The sequence below is a fragment of the Macaca thibetana genome, chromosome 14, assembly GCF_024542745.1.
Source record: "Macaca thibetana thibetana isolate TM-01 chromosome 14, ASM2454274v1, whole genome shotgun sequence".
In the NCBI taxonomy this organism is placed as follows: Eukaryota; Metazoa; Chordata; class Mammalia; order Primates; family Cercopithecidae; genus Macaca; species Macaca thibetana.
Window position 1 is genome coordinate 112,655,238 of NC_065591.1, and position 15,641 is coordinate 112,670,878.

Consider the following 15,641-nt stretch of genomic DNA (forward strand, 5'->3'; position numbering starts at 1 on the left):
GGCCGAGACGGGCGGATCACGACGTCAGGAGTTCGAGACCATCCTGGCTAACACGGTGAAACCCCGTCTCTACTAAAAAATACAAAAAACTAGCCGGGCGAGGTGGCGGGCGCCTGTAGTCCCAGCTACTCGGGAGGCTGAGGCAGGAGAATGGCGTAAAAACCCGGGAGGCGGAGCTTGCAATGAGCTGAGATCCGGCCACTGCACTCCAGCCTGGGCAACAGAGCGAGACTCCGTCTCAAAAAAAAAAAAAAAAAAAAAAAAAAAAAAAAAAAAAAAAAAACCCTATGAGGTAATAATTACTATTTTCATCCCCATTTTATAGATGGGGGAAACAGGCTCAGAGGGATTCACTAACTTACCCAAGTTCACACAGCCCTTCAGCAGGAAGCCAGGTTAAACTCCTCTCCAACTTTGCATCAGTGGCTCTGGTTGTGCAGCGCCCAGGGTTGAAGTCCAGCTCGAACTCTGCATTCCGAGGGTGCTCTGGCAGGGCCACCTCAGCCCAGAGGGGTGCTTTTGTCTTATTGGTATTAAGATGCTGTATGTAGGCTAGCAGTGGCCCTGTCCAAATCCATACTTTCTCCTCCTCTACTGCAACCCCTGGGGCCTCTAAACGGTGGAAAGGCAGAGCAAGTGCAAGACAGAAAGTATAGAGGGAGCCAAGGAGAGACATTATTTGAAGCAAAATCAAGCCTGCACATGTGGGCATGTGGAAGCGGCTTACAAAACAGCTGTTCCTACAGGAGGCTTGGGGGGCAGGTGTCAGCGGGGTGGAGCAAAGGGATTTGGCTGGAGGCAGAGCCACAGATTGTCAGTGATGAAAGAGCTGTATCTCCTGCCCACTTCTGGCACGTGTGTGGCTTCGAGGGTGCCCAGTGGGTGGGGCAATTAGCCTGTATCCCAGGGCGCCTGGCTCTGAATCTCCCTTTCCCTCCCACTGCCTTTCTGCAATTAGATTGCACTGGATAATGGCTGCCAAGCCGCTTTGTTGGATCTGATGAGTTTATTAATTTCTTGGGGGCTAGTGGGAGGGTGGGTGGGGGATTCGTTTCCTGACTGGAGCTTGGGGGCTAATTAGTCTCTTTGCTGTGTCCCCAGAGGAGGGAGCGGGGAGGGCGCGTGGTTCAGGGTGTTGGATCTGGCTCTGGCTTTTACCTGTCTCGTGGCTTGGGGAAGACCAAGGAGTCTGGGGCTGGGCCTTCTTTGAACAAGTGGTTAGTGAGGATTAGACCCCTGGAGAACAGTGGAGGTGGGAACGGGGGTAGCAGAGAGCTGAGGCCTTACTGGCTCTGTTGTCTGAGGTTTAGGATGACAGAAAGGACTCTAAGGAGTTCAGTCCTGTTCCAGACATCCCAGTGCTGACATCTAGCCCAATTGCTTTTTCTGTTCTTTCTGCCTCAATATAGCCCCTCCCAACCTAGGAGACCACTGGGGACCAATTCTATCCATTTTTCAGACAGGGAAACTGAGCCTCTTTGAGGACAATAATTTCACCTGGCTTTGTGGCGTGTCGAGGCCAAGGAGAAGAAAGCTATGTATTTGGACTTAATGCATGGTGGGGGCCCTAGAAGCCATTCCCTAGTTAGCCTGGCCTGCTTAAGTAAGGGCACATTCGTATCCCCACCCTAAGAGACAGCAGCAGAAACAGGAAAGATCACAGAATTAGGAGTCACAGATCTAGGTTCAATCCCGTGCTACACCTGCCAGCCAGGGGACCTTAGGCAAGCCATTAAACCTCCCTGAGCTTCAGTTTCTTCTTAACTAAAACAGAAACGCATGTAACTACTCGAAAGGGTTGATGGGAGAATTCAGAGATGATAGGCTTGACACATCGAACACATCAGGTGTCCAGTAACTATTACCCTTTTCCCTTTCATTTGGAAACCTAACAGTTCATCCCTCACCCCTGCAGAGAGGAGGAGGAAGGGGAATCTTGGACCATAACATGGCCTGGCTGTTCCCTTTAAGAGACAATAGGAGCTCCCAAGGCCAGAGGAGGGCTCAGAGAAAGAGAAAGTGCCTTCTTCCCATGCCTCACCCACAACAGCAGTCTGTTGAGACAGTGGTCCCCCCCCACTCCCAAGGCCAGGCCCAGAGCAAGGGTACAAGCATAAGTAAGGCCAGCACCTGCTGTCCTGAGCCACACTGGCTGCTCATGGGGGAGACACACAAGTAAACAAGCATGTGCAATTGAATGGTGGAGGAGTCAGACAGGATGACCAGGCAGCCTTCCTCGGGAAGATTCATCTGCGCTTAAGAGTGCAGGGCTTAAAGCTCAGGCCTCTCAGCTGACAGGCTCTGTGACCTCAGGCAAGTTGGGTGGGCTGTTTTGCTTTGGCCTCCGTTTCCTTATCTGTAAAACGGGGCTTGATGTATGGATGTGTATGAGGCCTTGCTTGTAAACGGCAAAGGAATGTGAACACGCACAGAACCATGCTGCCCTTGCAGAGATGGGGACAGCTGCCCACCCTTTTCCAGGTGGCATTCTTGCAGGGCATGGACGGGAGCATTTGGTCATCTCCCCTTTTCCACATGAAAGCCCCAACTGTAGAGACCATAAGGCTCCTGCCTGGAACTGGAGGTCCACGAGAGCTCCCAGCTGATGGTCGGGGGTGGGCCTGGCTGACCCTGCCGTCCACACGCTCCACCTTCTCCGGACTGTGAAGGCAGGGAGCTGCTCCCTCTCACTCTCAATCCTCTGGCCCCCATAGGGTGGGAGCGGCGGAAAAGGGTGCAACAGGTCTTTATTGTTGCTGGAAATTCCGTGAAAGAACCCAGGGCCCAGCTCTGCGGAGTAGAACTGCGTGGCGTCTGTGGAACTCCTGTGGGCCTTCCAGGGAAGCTGCTGCTGCTGCCTGCAGAAGCCTGGCAGAGAAGGGTGTGTGCGTTTCACTGGGTTTTTAGCCAGCCGTCTCTCCTGTCTGCCCACCTAAAAACACTCAGCAACAGCAATGATTTGCCAGGGGCTCCAGTTAGTAGAGATATATTGGGATTTGATGTATATAGAGATGTGTGTGTGTATTTTTATATGTATAAAAAGAGTTATGGCCAGGTGCAGTGGCTCACGCCTATCATCCCAGCACTTTGAGAGGCCAAGGCAGGAGGATTACTTGGGTCCAGGAGGTCAAGACCATCCTGGGCAACATAAGACCCCATCTCTTTTTTAAAAAAAAAAAATTAAAAAGAGAGATCCATTGGGAAAAACAAGCAATCTGAAACCTCATTGCTGTTGAGTTTAGGTTTAGGTTACTTTCCAGAGTGAAGAACTGAGTAAGTTGTGGATTTTTTTCACCTGGTGGTCTTTGAGACAATGAGACACCCAACAGTAATATATTGTACGTTTAAAAACTTGGTAAAGAGTACATCTCGGCCGGGCGCAGTGGCTCATGCCTGTAATCCCAGCATTTTAGGAGGCTGAGGCGGGTGAATCATGAGGTCAGGAGTTTTGAGACCAGCCTGGCCAAGATGGTGAAACCCCATCTCTACCAAAAATACAAATATTAGCTGGGGACAGTGGCAGGCACCTGTAATCCCAGCTACTCAGGAGGCAGAGGTTGCAATGAGCCGAGATCACACAACTGGACTGTAGCTTGGGTGACAGAACAAGACTCCTTCTCAAAAAAAAAAAAAAGTATGTCTCATATTAAGTGTTTTTATCACAATAAAATAAAAACAGAATAAAGGAAACAAAACACAATAGAGAGAGAAAACAAAAGACAACGTGGAAGGAGAGCAGCATGTATTGAATGCCAGGTTAAATACATTCTTACAATGACCCAATGAGGTTTCTATTATTATCCCCATTTTATAGGTGAGGAAACATGCTCAGAGAGGTTCAGTAACTTTTCTAAGGTTTCATTGTTGAGATCTGTGTTCCTGGATCTGGGTAAATAATGGAACACCCACTGGCACATACATGAGAAGCTCCAGGAAGGCAGGACACGCATTACCATCCCCATTGATAGATGGGGAACTAGGGCTCTGAAAGACGTGAATAACTTGCCTGAGTTCTCACAGCCAGTAAATGAGTCAATCTGGACTAGACCTGTTGAAGTTCATTCATTCATTCAGCCATCCAGCAAACATTTATCAAAGGACACAGTTCTCTCCAGTATAGCCTTCTCATTCTTATTTTGATACTCAGAAATGATTGAAGGCAGGCCGGATCAAAAAAGCTCTACAGCCCATCCCTGCCCCAAAATAATGTGATTCCACATGTTCCGTTCCTTTCTGTGTGAGAGAACTTCACCAAACTGCATTCGTTCCTGATTTATTTCTCCATTTTCCTCTCCCACCTCTCCCCCACGTCTTTATTTCTTTCTTCCCTGTTACAGCCCCCGCTTCCCTCAGCCCCCCAACCCTGGGTAATAGTCTCCCTGCTGTAGTCCAGCCCCCTGCTCCGTACTCCACACCCCTCCCTGCTCACATGCAGCACAGCCGGAGGCAGAGGTCAGTCTCTTGGCTCCTTCCAGCCCTGAAGGCCGCCATTTCTTCCCAGTCCTCTCCGTTGGTCTCCTCAGATCGGCCAGTGGCACGTGGCAGAGGGCCTCAGCATGGACAGCCGCCTCTATGCCTCCAACATTTCGGACACTCTCTTCAACACCACCCTGGTCGTCACCACCATCCTGGTAAGTGGGCTCTCCCGGGCTCCCAGCTGCAGCTCCCTGGGGTGCCTCCCCGGCTCTAAGCACTCACAGGCTGCCCCTTGAACAGAAGATGGGAGCTCTAATCACAGCACCGAGCCCAATTTCTGACAGCGTAATTACACTCAAGTTGCTGTTTCTTATGGAAATGATATTTGATGTGTTTCAGAGCAGCTGGGGGGAGGATCGGGGTGGAGAGGCACCACAGTTTGTGGATGCCTCTTGGGGGCACCCTGACAGCTGGGGCAGCTGTGCAGGGGCAAGGGAAGGGGACCTGTGACACAGAGCGGGGAGCTGGATTCAGACCCTGGGGACCCCTGCCCCTTCGCAGCAGCCCACCTTGCTGGGGGGTGCCTGCTGTATACAAAACAGGACCGTCCCCCACCACATCCTGAAGCGGACATGGAATGTCTGTGGGTTTACATGGCCTGTTTCTTCATTTCCAGGTGATGAAAAGAGAGCTCTCAGTCTATAGGGCAAGAGGCCAGGTGCAGTGGCTCACGCCTGTAGTCCTAGCATTTTGGGAAGCTGAAGTGGGAGGATTGAGGCCAGGAGTCTGAGACCAAGCTGGCTAACATGGCGAAGCCCCGTCTCTACTAAAAAAAAAAAGAAAAGAAAAAAAAGAAAAATTAGCCAGGCACGGGGGCACACGTCTGAAATCCCAGCTACTTGGGAGGCTGAGGCACGAGAATCACTTTAACCCGGGAAGCGGAGGTTGCAGTGAGCCAAGATCGTGCCACTGCACTCCAGCCTGGGTGACAGAGTGAGACTGTCTCAAAAAAATAAAATAAAATCTGTAGGGGAAGAGACCATTTGCCCTTTTTTTTTTTTTTTTTTTTTTTTTGAGACGGAGTCTTGCTCTGTCGCCCAGGCTGGAGTGCAGTGGCACGATCTCGGCTCACTGCAAGCGCTGCCTCCCGGGTTCACACCATTCTCCTGCCTCAGCCTCCCTAGTAGCTGGGACTAGAGGTGCCCGCCATCACGCCCGGCTAATTTTTGCGTTTTTAGTAGAGACGAGGTTTCACGTGTTAGCCAGGATGGTCTCGATCTCCTGACCTTGTGATCTGCCTGCCTTGGCCTCCCAAAGTGCTGGGATTACAGGCGTGAGCCACTGTGCCCGGCCCATTTGCCCTTTTTATTTGATTCTGTTCTATTCAGTAATTGCCAAGTTCACCCTCCCTTCCCTGCCCCCCTGCCATGTGCCAGGTTCTGTACCCAGTCCTGGAGACCAAAGATGAGGAGGACTCAGTTCTATTCTCTGTCCTGAGGTTGTAAGTTAGTAGATGGGATAGGTCAAGTGCATATATGGTCAAGGTATTATTTGTCTTCCCCTCTGAAGGCCTTATGTTTAAAAGATTTGTCAATTAAACCAACTACATGTATTAAGTAGTCATTAGTTTGTTCCTCCCCTCCCCCTTTTAACTAATCTAAAGCATTTTTCCCTGCCTGGCCCAGCATCTTATTAGCAGGAGATAGCCAGTGGTACCACACTGATATCATTGCAGCCCAAAACAAAGAGGCGATGCATGAGTTCGCCTCCTCAGCCTTATCATTGCTAACTGTGCAAGGTCTGCAAATGTGTCCATGTCTTTTAGGCTTTTGGAGATAATAAAAAGAGTTCAAGGACCTCCATCACTAGCTTTATGAACTGCTGGGGCCCAGGTGCCCTGGGCTGAAATGATTGATCTACTGTAAACAGGAGATAAAAGCCGGAAAGAGGCGCACACTTAGAGCTGTGGAGTTTTGAGGAGAGAGAGGTCCCTCCCATGGGGAGATCAGCAAAGCCTTCAGGAAAGAAGGGGCATTGACGATGGGCTCTGAAAGACAGGGAGTAAGTGGGGAGGAGGACATGAATGAAGGAGGGCATCGTCAGGTGTTCAGGAAAAGCAGAAAGGTACAGGTTTTCCTGAGAAACAAACACTGGTAAGAAAGGGAAGAGGCATAAGCCAGAAAAGTGGGTTGGGTCCATAGCGCTTAGGAACTTGAATGCCAGGCTATTAAGTTTCCCTTCATTGTCATGAGATGGAGTCACTGAACATTTTCATTCATTCATTCATTCATTTATTCACGCGATGACTGTTTATTGGGTGCTGCTATATGCTGGGCACTGTTGTAGGTGCTCAGAGTGCATCCATGAACCAAAAAGACAAGAATCCCTGCCTATAAGGAGTTTACATTCCGGCAAGAAACGCGTGACAGATAGGAAAGAGCAATGTTGTCAAACAGTGAATTAGAAGGCTGCAAGGCTGAGGAAAAGGAGCTACAGCTGTGAAGGGCCTGGGGTGCTGGGACGGTCTGCGGTGTTCGTACCCAGTGGTCAGGGTGGCCTCTCCGAGAAGGGCAGCATTGAGCAGAGACCTGGTGGTGAGGACACAGCAAAGTGGTTGCCTGGGGAGGGGTGTTCTTGGCAGAGGGAGCTGTTGAAGCAAGGACTGAGAGCGCAGTTCCAGCCCCCAGGGTTTCACCCACACCCATCTCAGCTCAGCCTTAGCTTATCTGAACCAGTGTGAAAATGCCAGAAAGATGAGAGGGTTGCGGTGTCGCTGCCCAGCAGAGAGCAGGGAAGAGCCTGGCTGAGTCCACTTCGGGGGAGGATGTGCAGCACCCCGTGTGATTGCTGGGACCTCCTTCCCGCTGTCTTCTTAGTCTCTAAAAACTTCTGGATCTGTCCTCTTCTATCCATCCTCAAAGCCCCTGCTCTAATCCAGGATCGGGGCCCCTCTACTTCTTTCTCTGGAGCCGCTCCATACTCTGCTGGCAGGCTCCCTTCTTTCTCTGCCTGTCCCCTGACCCTACTGTCAGCATGGTCATTTGAAAATCAGAATTGGCCTGGCATTTCCTTCCTTATAATCCTTCAGCCACTGCCTAGGCCCTGCTGCCCCTTAGCTTGGGACATAACCCTTTGTAATCAGGCCCAGCCCACCTCACCTTCTCCTCCCCATGCAGCGTGGGGTCTAGTGCCACTGGATGGCTCAACACCTGCTCGCTGCATCCTGCTCCTTCCTGCCTTGGCGCATGCTGTTCCTTATGCCTGGGTTACCCTTCCCTCTAATTTCTGTTTCCAGCTGGAAATGCCTATGCATCCTTCAGTGCTCTGCTCAGATGTCACAACTCCCACAAAGTCTTCCCTGCTGTAACTCCTGTCCTCTCCTTGTCTCCAGCATTTTCCCTGGACCCTCCCATTTCTCTTATTAGAGGTTGTTGTTTAAAGCTCTACCTGCCCTTCTAGGATGAGAGCTCCTTGAAAGTAGAGGGGCTGACACAGAGTAGGAGCTCAATAATTAGAATCTGAGTGAAGGAAGTCCTTCCTACAGGGTAAGGGTGTCCCTTAAAAGCCAACAAGACTTTGGGAGGGAGATGAGGAACTGACTGGGCTGTACCTCCAGCCTCTCAGAGCTGGGAGTTACACCGTGCTTGGACTTCTGGCACAGGTCCACGGCTATGCCAAGTCCGCAGGGTCCTGTTGCTAGTCTGGGAAAGTCACCCTGATTTGTGTGTGTGTGCACGTGTGTTTATTCACATACATGCACGTGCTCACGAGGGGTGGGGTGCAGGCCGGACACTGGTGTGTGAGGTGACACTTAACAACATGGTAAGTACAACTCAAACAACTATTAGCCTTGGTTCTTAGCTTGTGCGTGTGTGCTACAGTGGCCGATCCGAGCCGATAGATCTCACCAGGAATGATGATCTTAATTCAGTCCCCGGGCGACCATTTGTGCGTTTTCCCTGGCAAATGAGAATCCTGAATGATTTATCCCTTAAAACTCAGCACATATCCATGTTGTCTCCCCGCTCTGGTCAAGGCACACTTGGGAATGTGTGGATGATTTATTGGTTAATGCCAGCAAACACATGGAAGTGGCTGCTGCTCCCATTCCCTGAACACCTTTTCTGTACCAGACCTTGTCTTCAGCATTTTGCCGCATTCTCACCTTGCGTTCACAGCACCGCTGCTAGCACTCAAACCCCCAGCATTCTCCAAAGTGGCAGTGAGCCCTAACCATCCCCATCCTTGGGCTTTCCAATGCATCTCCAAGACCTTTGAATATGTCAATAAGTTTTAAATTAACTTGAGACTAGCAAGTGTTTGGGAAGGAGCATTTGTGTCACCCCTTGGGACAATTAAAGATACAATGGTACATTACCAGTCTTGAGATGGAAACTGCCAGCCATGCCCTGTCCATGAAGCCATTCGTTTGCTTCTTACTCACATGACTGGTAAGTGTTTAATGCTGAGCCAGGTAGGGGAACCAAGCAGGTGACGAGTCCGTCCCAGGCCCCACTCCCATTCCACCTAGAGCAGGTGCAAATCAGAAAACACTGGAGGGCGATTGTGTGGGTCCTGGCATGAGAGCAGGGTAGTTCTGAGACATGGGTTGGCACAAGAGGAGGCAGTGTGACTCTGTGGACAAAGATGAGCTAGGTGAGGCGGAAGATGGGGCAGCATGTGGAGAGTTTGTGCAGGGAGAAGCCCTTGTGCTGAGGACGGCGTGTGTGGAAGGCAGGCCGACTGGCCCTATCTCATTGACATGACTGGACTCATTGTGAATCAGAATCACATCACCTTCCACTCAGAGCTCCTGCTCCTTGACATACGACCTTTGCCTTCCGGCTGCCCACTTCATCATGCCCACACCATCACACCCACACTCTGCTCTCCTGCACAGTCCCCCCATGACCTTGGGTCTGTCTGGCTCTCCATCTTCCCCAGCCTGGAAGCACCTCTCAGAGTAAACTCAACCCGTCAGGCTTTCAGCACTTTCCTCTCCTGGCTCCTAGAATCGTGGTGTGCAGGTTTCTCCACGCACACCTGCACCCAAGCCTGATTGTCCCTCCCACCCCTGCTCCCAGCTGCCTGTCTGCATCCAGCCTCCCCCTCTGCAGCTGGACCTTGGTAATCCCTGAGCCCAGCTCTCCTCTCTCCTGTCGCATCCCCTGAGTGGCTCTGCTGAAAATCTTCCCACACACCAAGCCTCAAGCCTATCTGCCCCACTTTCAGCACAACTCTGGGGCCAGCACAAGCTCCCTCCTCTCTGTGAACTCACCCACACCCTCTACCTCACCTCCAGGCTCAGGCCTCAGCCTCACCCTGCCGCCACCCTGCCTCCACCCTGCGCTTCCTGGGCCCTTGCTCCACCAGCTAACATGGCTCTTTCTTCCTCTTTTCTCCCCTTTTCCAGAGATTTTCCCTTCCTGCCTATAAATATACACTGGACTGTCCCATCCTAAAACACCCTCGCCTTCACCTTTCCCACACCCTGCTGCCCTTCAAGCCGCCCTCAAACGTAGGGAGTCACAGAATCACAGAACTGGGTGGGCCCCAGGACCCTCCAGTCCTGCTGTTTGCAGTGGGGAAGGAGCTTGGAAGAGAGGCGATCTGCCCTCTCTGTGCCTGCCGCCTTGCCTCCCTTAGCTCCTAACCTGTCAAAATGCTGGACCACCCTCACTCCTGCGGCACTCGCTCACTCCTCATCCTACGGAGTCCTGCTGCCCCCACCTTGCCTGCCTTCAGAAGGTCAGCAGTGACAAGTGATCCACACGCTGGTTCCCGGCCCTGCTTGGTCTGTGAGAATGGTGGGAGTGGCTACATCCTCTGTCTTCAAATTCCCTCCTCCTTGACGCTAAGACCACGTTTCCCTAATTTTCAGCCTTCCTGGCTGCTTCTGTGTTGTCTTCTGTGGTTGCCCTTCATTTCCCCACTCCCTTAGACCAGGTTCTCTTCAGGGCCTCCTCTTCTTCCTCTTCTGCCCTTTCTCAACTCTTCCCCTTGACAGTCTCACATATTCCCTAGCTTCAGCCTTGATCTCTGTGCGACGTGTCCAATCTCTGGCTCCTGGCTTACCCTCGCTCCACATTTTAAACACCCAGTGGGGCATTTCTGCCTGCATAGCCTGCCAGCACCTCAGATTCAACCTGTTCCAAATCCTCCTCCCCTCCAGGCATTCGAGCCCCCCATGATACCACCCGCTGTCGGTCATCTACCGGGCTCCAAGGCTCTGAGGACCCACACCCAACCAGCCAGTCATCAGGCCTGCTCCTTTCTGTGTCTCTTACATCCTTCTGGCTTTCTCCAGTCCAACCTGCGCCCAGGATTCAGGGTCTCATCTCAGAAGAGGGTCTGTCCTCGCCCCTGGATGCTTCCTCTCCTACTACTTAATATTCCTTGCTCACAGCCTTGCGTCTTTAAAACGCGTGATGTTTCCCCTCTATACCTTGTGTAATGTGCAGCCACCATATCCTGGCGTCTGAGGCCCACCCTGACCCTAATCCATCCGTCTACATTTCTCCTCCCATCTCGCCCCTGCCCACAACCTGTGCTCCAGCTACCCTGGAAGGTCCATCGTCCACTGAGCAGCCACTCAGGATTGTGCCCTTGATTGTGCCTTCCCCTGGCCCATGCCTTTCATTCGCAGCCCTTCCATCTCTCAGTGTTCTGCCTCCTCTAGAGCCCAGCTTGGATCCCACCTTCAGCTTGGAGCCTTCTCTGGACATCTCACTGGAGATATCTGCCCTCTTCCCAATGCCCTCCTTGGACTGCAGTTGCTCATGTACCTGTTCTTACCTAGCCTGCTTATTGCAGACATCCTTATATCTCTGATAATACCTAACCTATGTAGGTAGATCTGCCTGGAATAAAGCAGGGGTAGAAAAAAAAGAGAGAGATAGAGGGTATGGTCAGATGATGACCTTAAACAAGATGAAGCAGCTTGAGCCTGACCCTCCATGCAGTGGGAACCACTGTGTGTTCCTGACAATAGAAGCACCCTGAAGGACAGCTTTAAGGAGCACATCAGGGAGAGGAACTGGTCATCACGCCAAAGTAGCCCATTACCCACGTCACTTTCCTCCTTTTGCCCCATCTCCTCCCCAGCCCTCTGTGCCCCGGCCCTCCCCATCACATGTGGCTGAGACACCAGGGCTAAGATGAGAATGACAGCTGCCCAGTTTTGCTGCAGGAAAACCCGTATTTAATGCTGAAGGGGAACCACCAGGAGATGGAAGGCAATGACCGCTACGAGGGCTTCTGTGTGGATATGCTCAAGGAGCTGGCAGAGATCCTCCGATTCAACTACAAGATCCGCCTGGTTGGGGATGGCGTGTACGGCGTTCCCGAGGCCAACGGCACCTGGACGGGAATGGTCGGGGAGCTGATCGCTAGGGTAAGGAGGGGACAAGTGATCTGGGCCTGAGGGTGGGCTGGGAGGGATTGGAAGGGCATAAGGTTGTGCTGCACGCTCATGAACCCTCCATTTGTTCAGTCAATCATTCATGCATTTGTCATTTATTTGTCCATTCACGCTATAAATCTTGCCTGGGCTGGCACAGACATGCAGTCGTGGATAAGCCTGCAACGATCCCACCCCGTGGCTTTCCCAGTCCAGAGCCTGTGACAAGTCATGGAGGCTTTGACTGGTTAACACAGATTAGGGAGTTTGGGTTCCATTTTTGATGCTTTTTGATTGTTCTGATTATTCTGTGGCTCATTAGCACTCCCTGGCAGAGCTTGAACAGGCCCTGGGAGAAGAGAATGCACCCACATCAGCTGGCTTGGATGCTTGAGAGATACTGCCAAGGGAGACGTGGCTAAATAACAGGGCAAAGGGATTGACTGGCAGAGGAGTTGGTCACAGCTACAGTTATTTTCTTTCATCTTGTATTATCTTTGGCTGGCATTCATGTCCTTTTACGGGCCGAGGGCCAAGGTGCACTTGGATCTGCTGTAGATTTTCAGGGTGAATGTGGAGACGTGATTAACATGCGGGTGAGCGTTGGAGAATGTCAGACATCTGTTAGGTTAGAGCAGGGGTATAGAAAGTTCTTCCAGGGGGAAATCTCTTGTTTTCTTTGTACACACTATTAACAACTGTAGAAATTAATTAAGGCATTGCTAATTCACCATCCATATTTCCATAACTGAGTTTTAATGATCAGGATAGGTGATGAGGACATAATGCAGAGAGCACAGACCTGGGTTCTTGGTGTGACCTTGATCCAACTCTTTTCCCCTCTGGATTTCAATGGTAGAAGGAGCTCCTGCAGCCTCCCAGCACGTGCTGATGTGTAAGGTGTTTTACATGCATTATCTCTAATCCTCTTTAAACACACCTTTTAGCTGGTTGTTAGTCCCACTTTACAAATGAGCCATCGAGCCCAGAAAGCTTGAATGACTTGTCGGGAGCTATACTGTCAGCATAGGGCAGAGCTCAGATTGGAACCCAGATCTTTTTCTTTATTGAATTAATAATATGCTTTAAACCCTTTATATCAAACAAACTTGGAATATAAGATAAATTTTTAAAATCCTACTTTTCAATGATAAAAATACTAGTTGAGGTATTAAATAAACAGTCCTTGACATGGGATTGGGAAAAGTCCTATGTAGATGAGAACTGTGGAAAAGGTGTTTAAGAACTGAGGAGGGAGGATCCTTCAGGAGTTTGCCTGACGGAATATGGACGGCATCTGCAGTGATCCAGCAGGGTAAAATGGCAAGCCTTGTTCTGGGAATTCTGAATGACCCAGGGCGACTGGAGTCCAGAGAGGGCTGGTTCAGAAGTGAGGCCTTGCTTGCAGAGAGGGGCTTGCAAACAGAGGGCCAACAAGTCAACAGAAGGTTGCAGAAGGCCTAGGGATCCCTGGACGACTGCCACAGGGTTGGGGATGGCAGGGCGAAGCCTTTGGCAGAAAGCCCTCTGCAGTCCTTGAGCCTCAGGTTTTGAGATTCCAGCCTGATGATGTACATGCTTAAGTGGAAGAGGATTTGTGTCTTTCTCTATTTAATCTTTCAGACCCACTCCTGAAACATTCTTCTTATTTGGTGTCCACTGTGAAGGTGCAGCTCAGTAGTTAGACCACAGAAAGCCGAAATGCCAGGCCTTTTCTTTACCTTCTTCCTGATGTCCTCATTCACCTTGAGCTGATTTCTTTGGTCTCCTTGGGCTGCCTGATGACTGGTAGGGTGACTTCAGGGATGGCGGTGTCAGTGCACAGCCATCTCCTTTTTAGCCCCCTAATGAGCTGTGACAGACTGGAGGACAAGAAGAGGAGTCTGGGACTCTTAGACATGCAGCCACACACCGAGTGACTTGAGCAATCAGAATCTTAGAATTCACCCCAGATCTTCTTTCAAGCAAAAATACTGCTGCTTTGGTCTCATTGAGACTTGGCTACTTGACATGAACTAATTAATTAACCCATTAATTCAATAAATATTTATTGAACATCTTCCACTCTTGTAGACACTGGAGATACAATGGGGGACAAAATAAACATGGACACAGCCTTCACAGATCTTTTGGACTAGTGAGTGAGACGGAGATCAATGAATGGCCGCATTCTTGTGTAATTTCAAGCTGTGATAAGTGATAAGTGCAGGGGAGGCAGAGTGGAAGGAGTTGTAAGAGAACATCTAGAGGAGAATAGAATGCACTGTGGGCGCATAAGGGGGCTGTAGGGGGAAGGCTTCCCTTGGGATGTGTGTGCTGGCTTAGGGAGGATGGGTGGGAGTTTCCTGGGCAATGAAAAGGTAGAAGGCTGAAGGCTGTTTGTGTGCCACTGGGGTTGGTCCTGGGTGGTCATTGATAACACTGGGACCCCACCATCCCCAGGTTTGAAGGATTAAGATGTTTTCCAGTATGTTCCCCTAGGACTGTGGTAGCCCTCAGGCCTGGATCCCTTCTTTGTGACCCCTTTCCCAAGCTGCACAGGAAAATTCCAGTGGCTATAACAGCAAGCAGAGGCTCCTGTGAGGCCCCTGGGGCTATTGAATGTGCTGGCTGAAACAGACCTTAGAAACCATTGCATCTAAATCTGTCCCTTATACAGATGAGGAAATGGCAGCCCAAGGAGGTTAGGTAACCTGATAAAGATCACACAGCTAGTAAGTTCAGAGCCAGCATTTAAGCCCTGGTCTGTCTGATCTCAGTACTCATGATCTGAGAGAACACAAATCTTGATGTTAGACAGACCTAAGCTAAAATTTCCGTTTATTCATTTACTAGCCATGTGTGCTTAAGTGCATTATTTTATCCTTTCCAACCCTGCCCCCACAGCTCTAGTGTTCATCTGCAAAGGATTTTTTTGGTAAAGATTTAAAATAACACGCACACACACACACACACACACACACAGAGAGAGAGAGAGAGAGAGAGAGAGAGAGAGAGAGAGACTATTTGGCATACAGGAAGTATGAGAGCTGTCTTAGGCCAGGCTCCCTAGAAAACAGAGCCCAAGGTCAAAGCTTGCATGCTAAATCAGGGAGTACAAGTACACAGACAGAGGTGAGGGAAAGGGGAAGGTGGCAGGCAAGCGGGGAGAGTATGCAGAAGGAGTGTGTTAGCTGCTGGTCATAGCTTTGTATTAAGCACAGCTGACTGCTCAGCCTGCAGAGGCCCTATGAAACTATTGCCTCACTAAACAGTCCACTGCAAGGAGGAGGAAACTTGTGTCTGTGAGTCCCATCTCTCACTGACCGAAGTTCACACCACAGGAAGTCACCTCCCCAACACTTCTAGGTTGTGTGCCCAGACCCTTTGGCCACCTTCAAAGAAGTTGGCTCCCAAGACACTGGTAACAGCACTCGAGGTGCAAAGCATAACATGTAGGCTGATCTAGCAAGTGGGTGAGAGCTGTGACCCTCTCCTTGCCCACAGCCTGGCCTGCAGCTGGATGCGCCAGTGCAGGTCTGGTTACCAAGGAGTCCAACGTGTCCTTGCATCACAGCAGCCCAAAGAAGCCTCAGGGATGGAGGCTTGAGGACACGGTGCAAGGAGTGAGGTTAGGCAATACAAAGGTCAGCCAGAGGAGACACCATGGACTGGGCCAGGCCAGCAGGCAGAATACCACCAAGGCAGTGGCAGAACCTGCTGAGCCTCTCTCCAGTGAAGACTGGAACTTCCCTTTGTGAATCAGTAGAAGGCAGTGGTGCCGGGTCATCTTCCTGGAGGGTTATTGGTAACAATGTGGGGAAATCCTCATGGGCGTGCCTGAGCA

The 15,641-nt window shown here is 50.8% G+C and overlaps 1 protein-coding gene across 1 annotated transcript in view; it reads left to right on the forward strand.

Moving 5' to 3' along the window:
- Positions 1–15,641, forward strand: part of GRIK4 (glutamate ionotropic receptor kainate type subunit 4) — a 363,476-nt gene that overhangs the window by 269,305 nt on the left and 78,530 nt on the right. The window contains exons 12-13 of the mRNA XM_050759371.1: positions 4,524–4,631; positions 11,606–11,809. Of these exons, the coding sequence (XP_050615328.1) occupies positions 4,524–4,631; positions 11,606–11,809 (312 nt within the window). The remainder of the gene's footprint in view (positions 1–4,523; positions 4,632–11,605; positions 11,810–15,641) is intronic.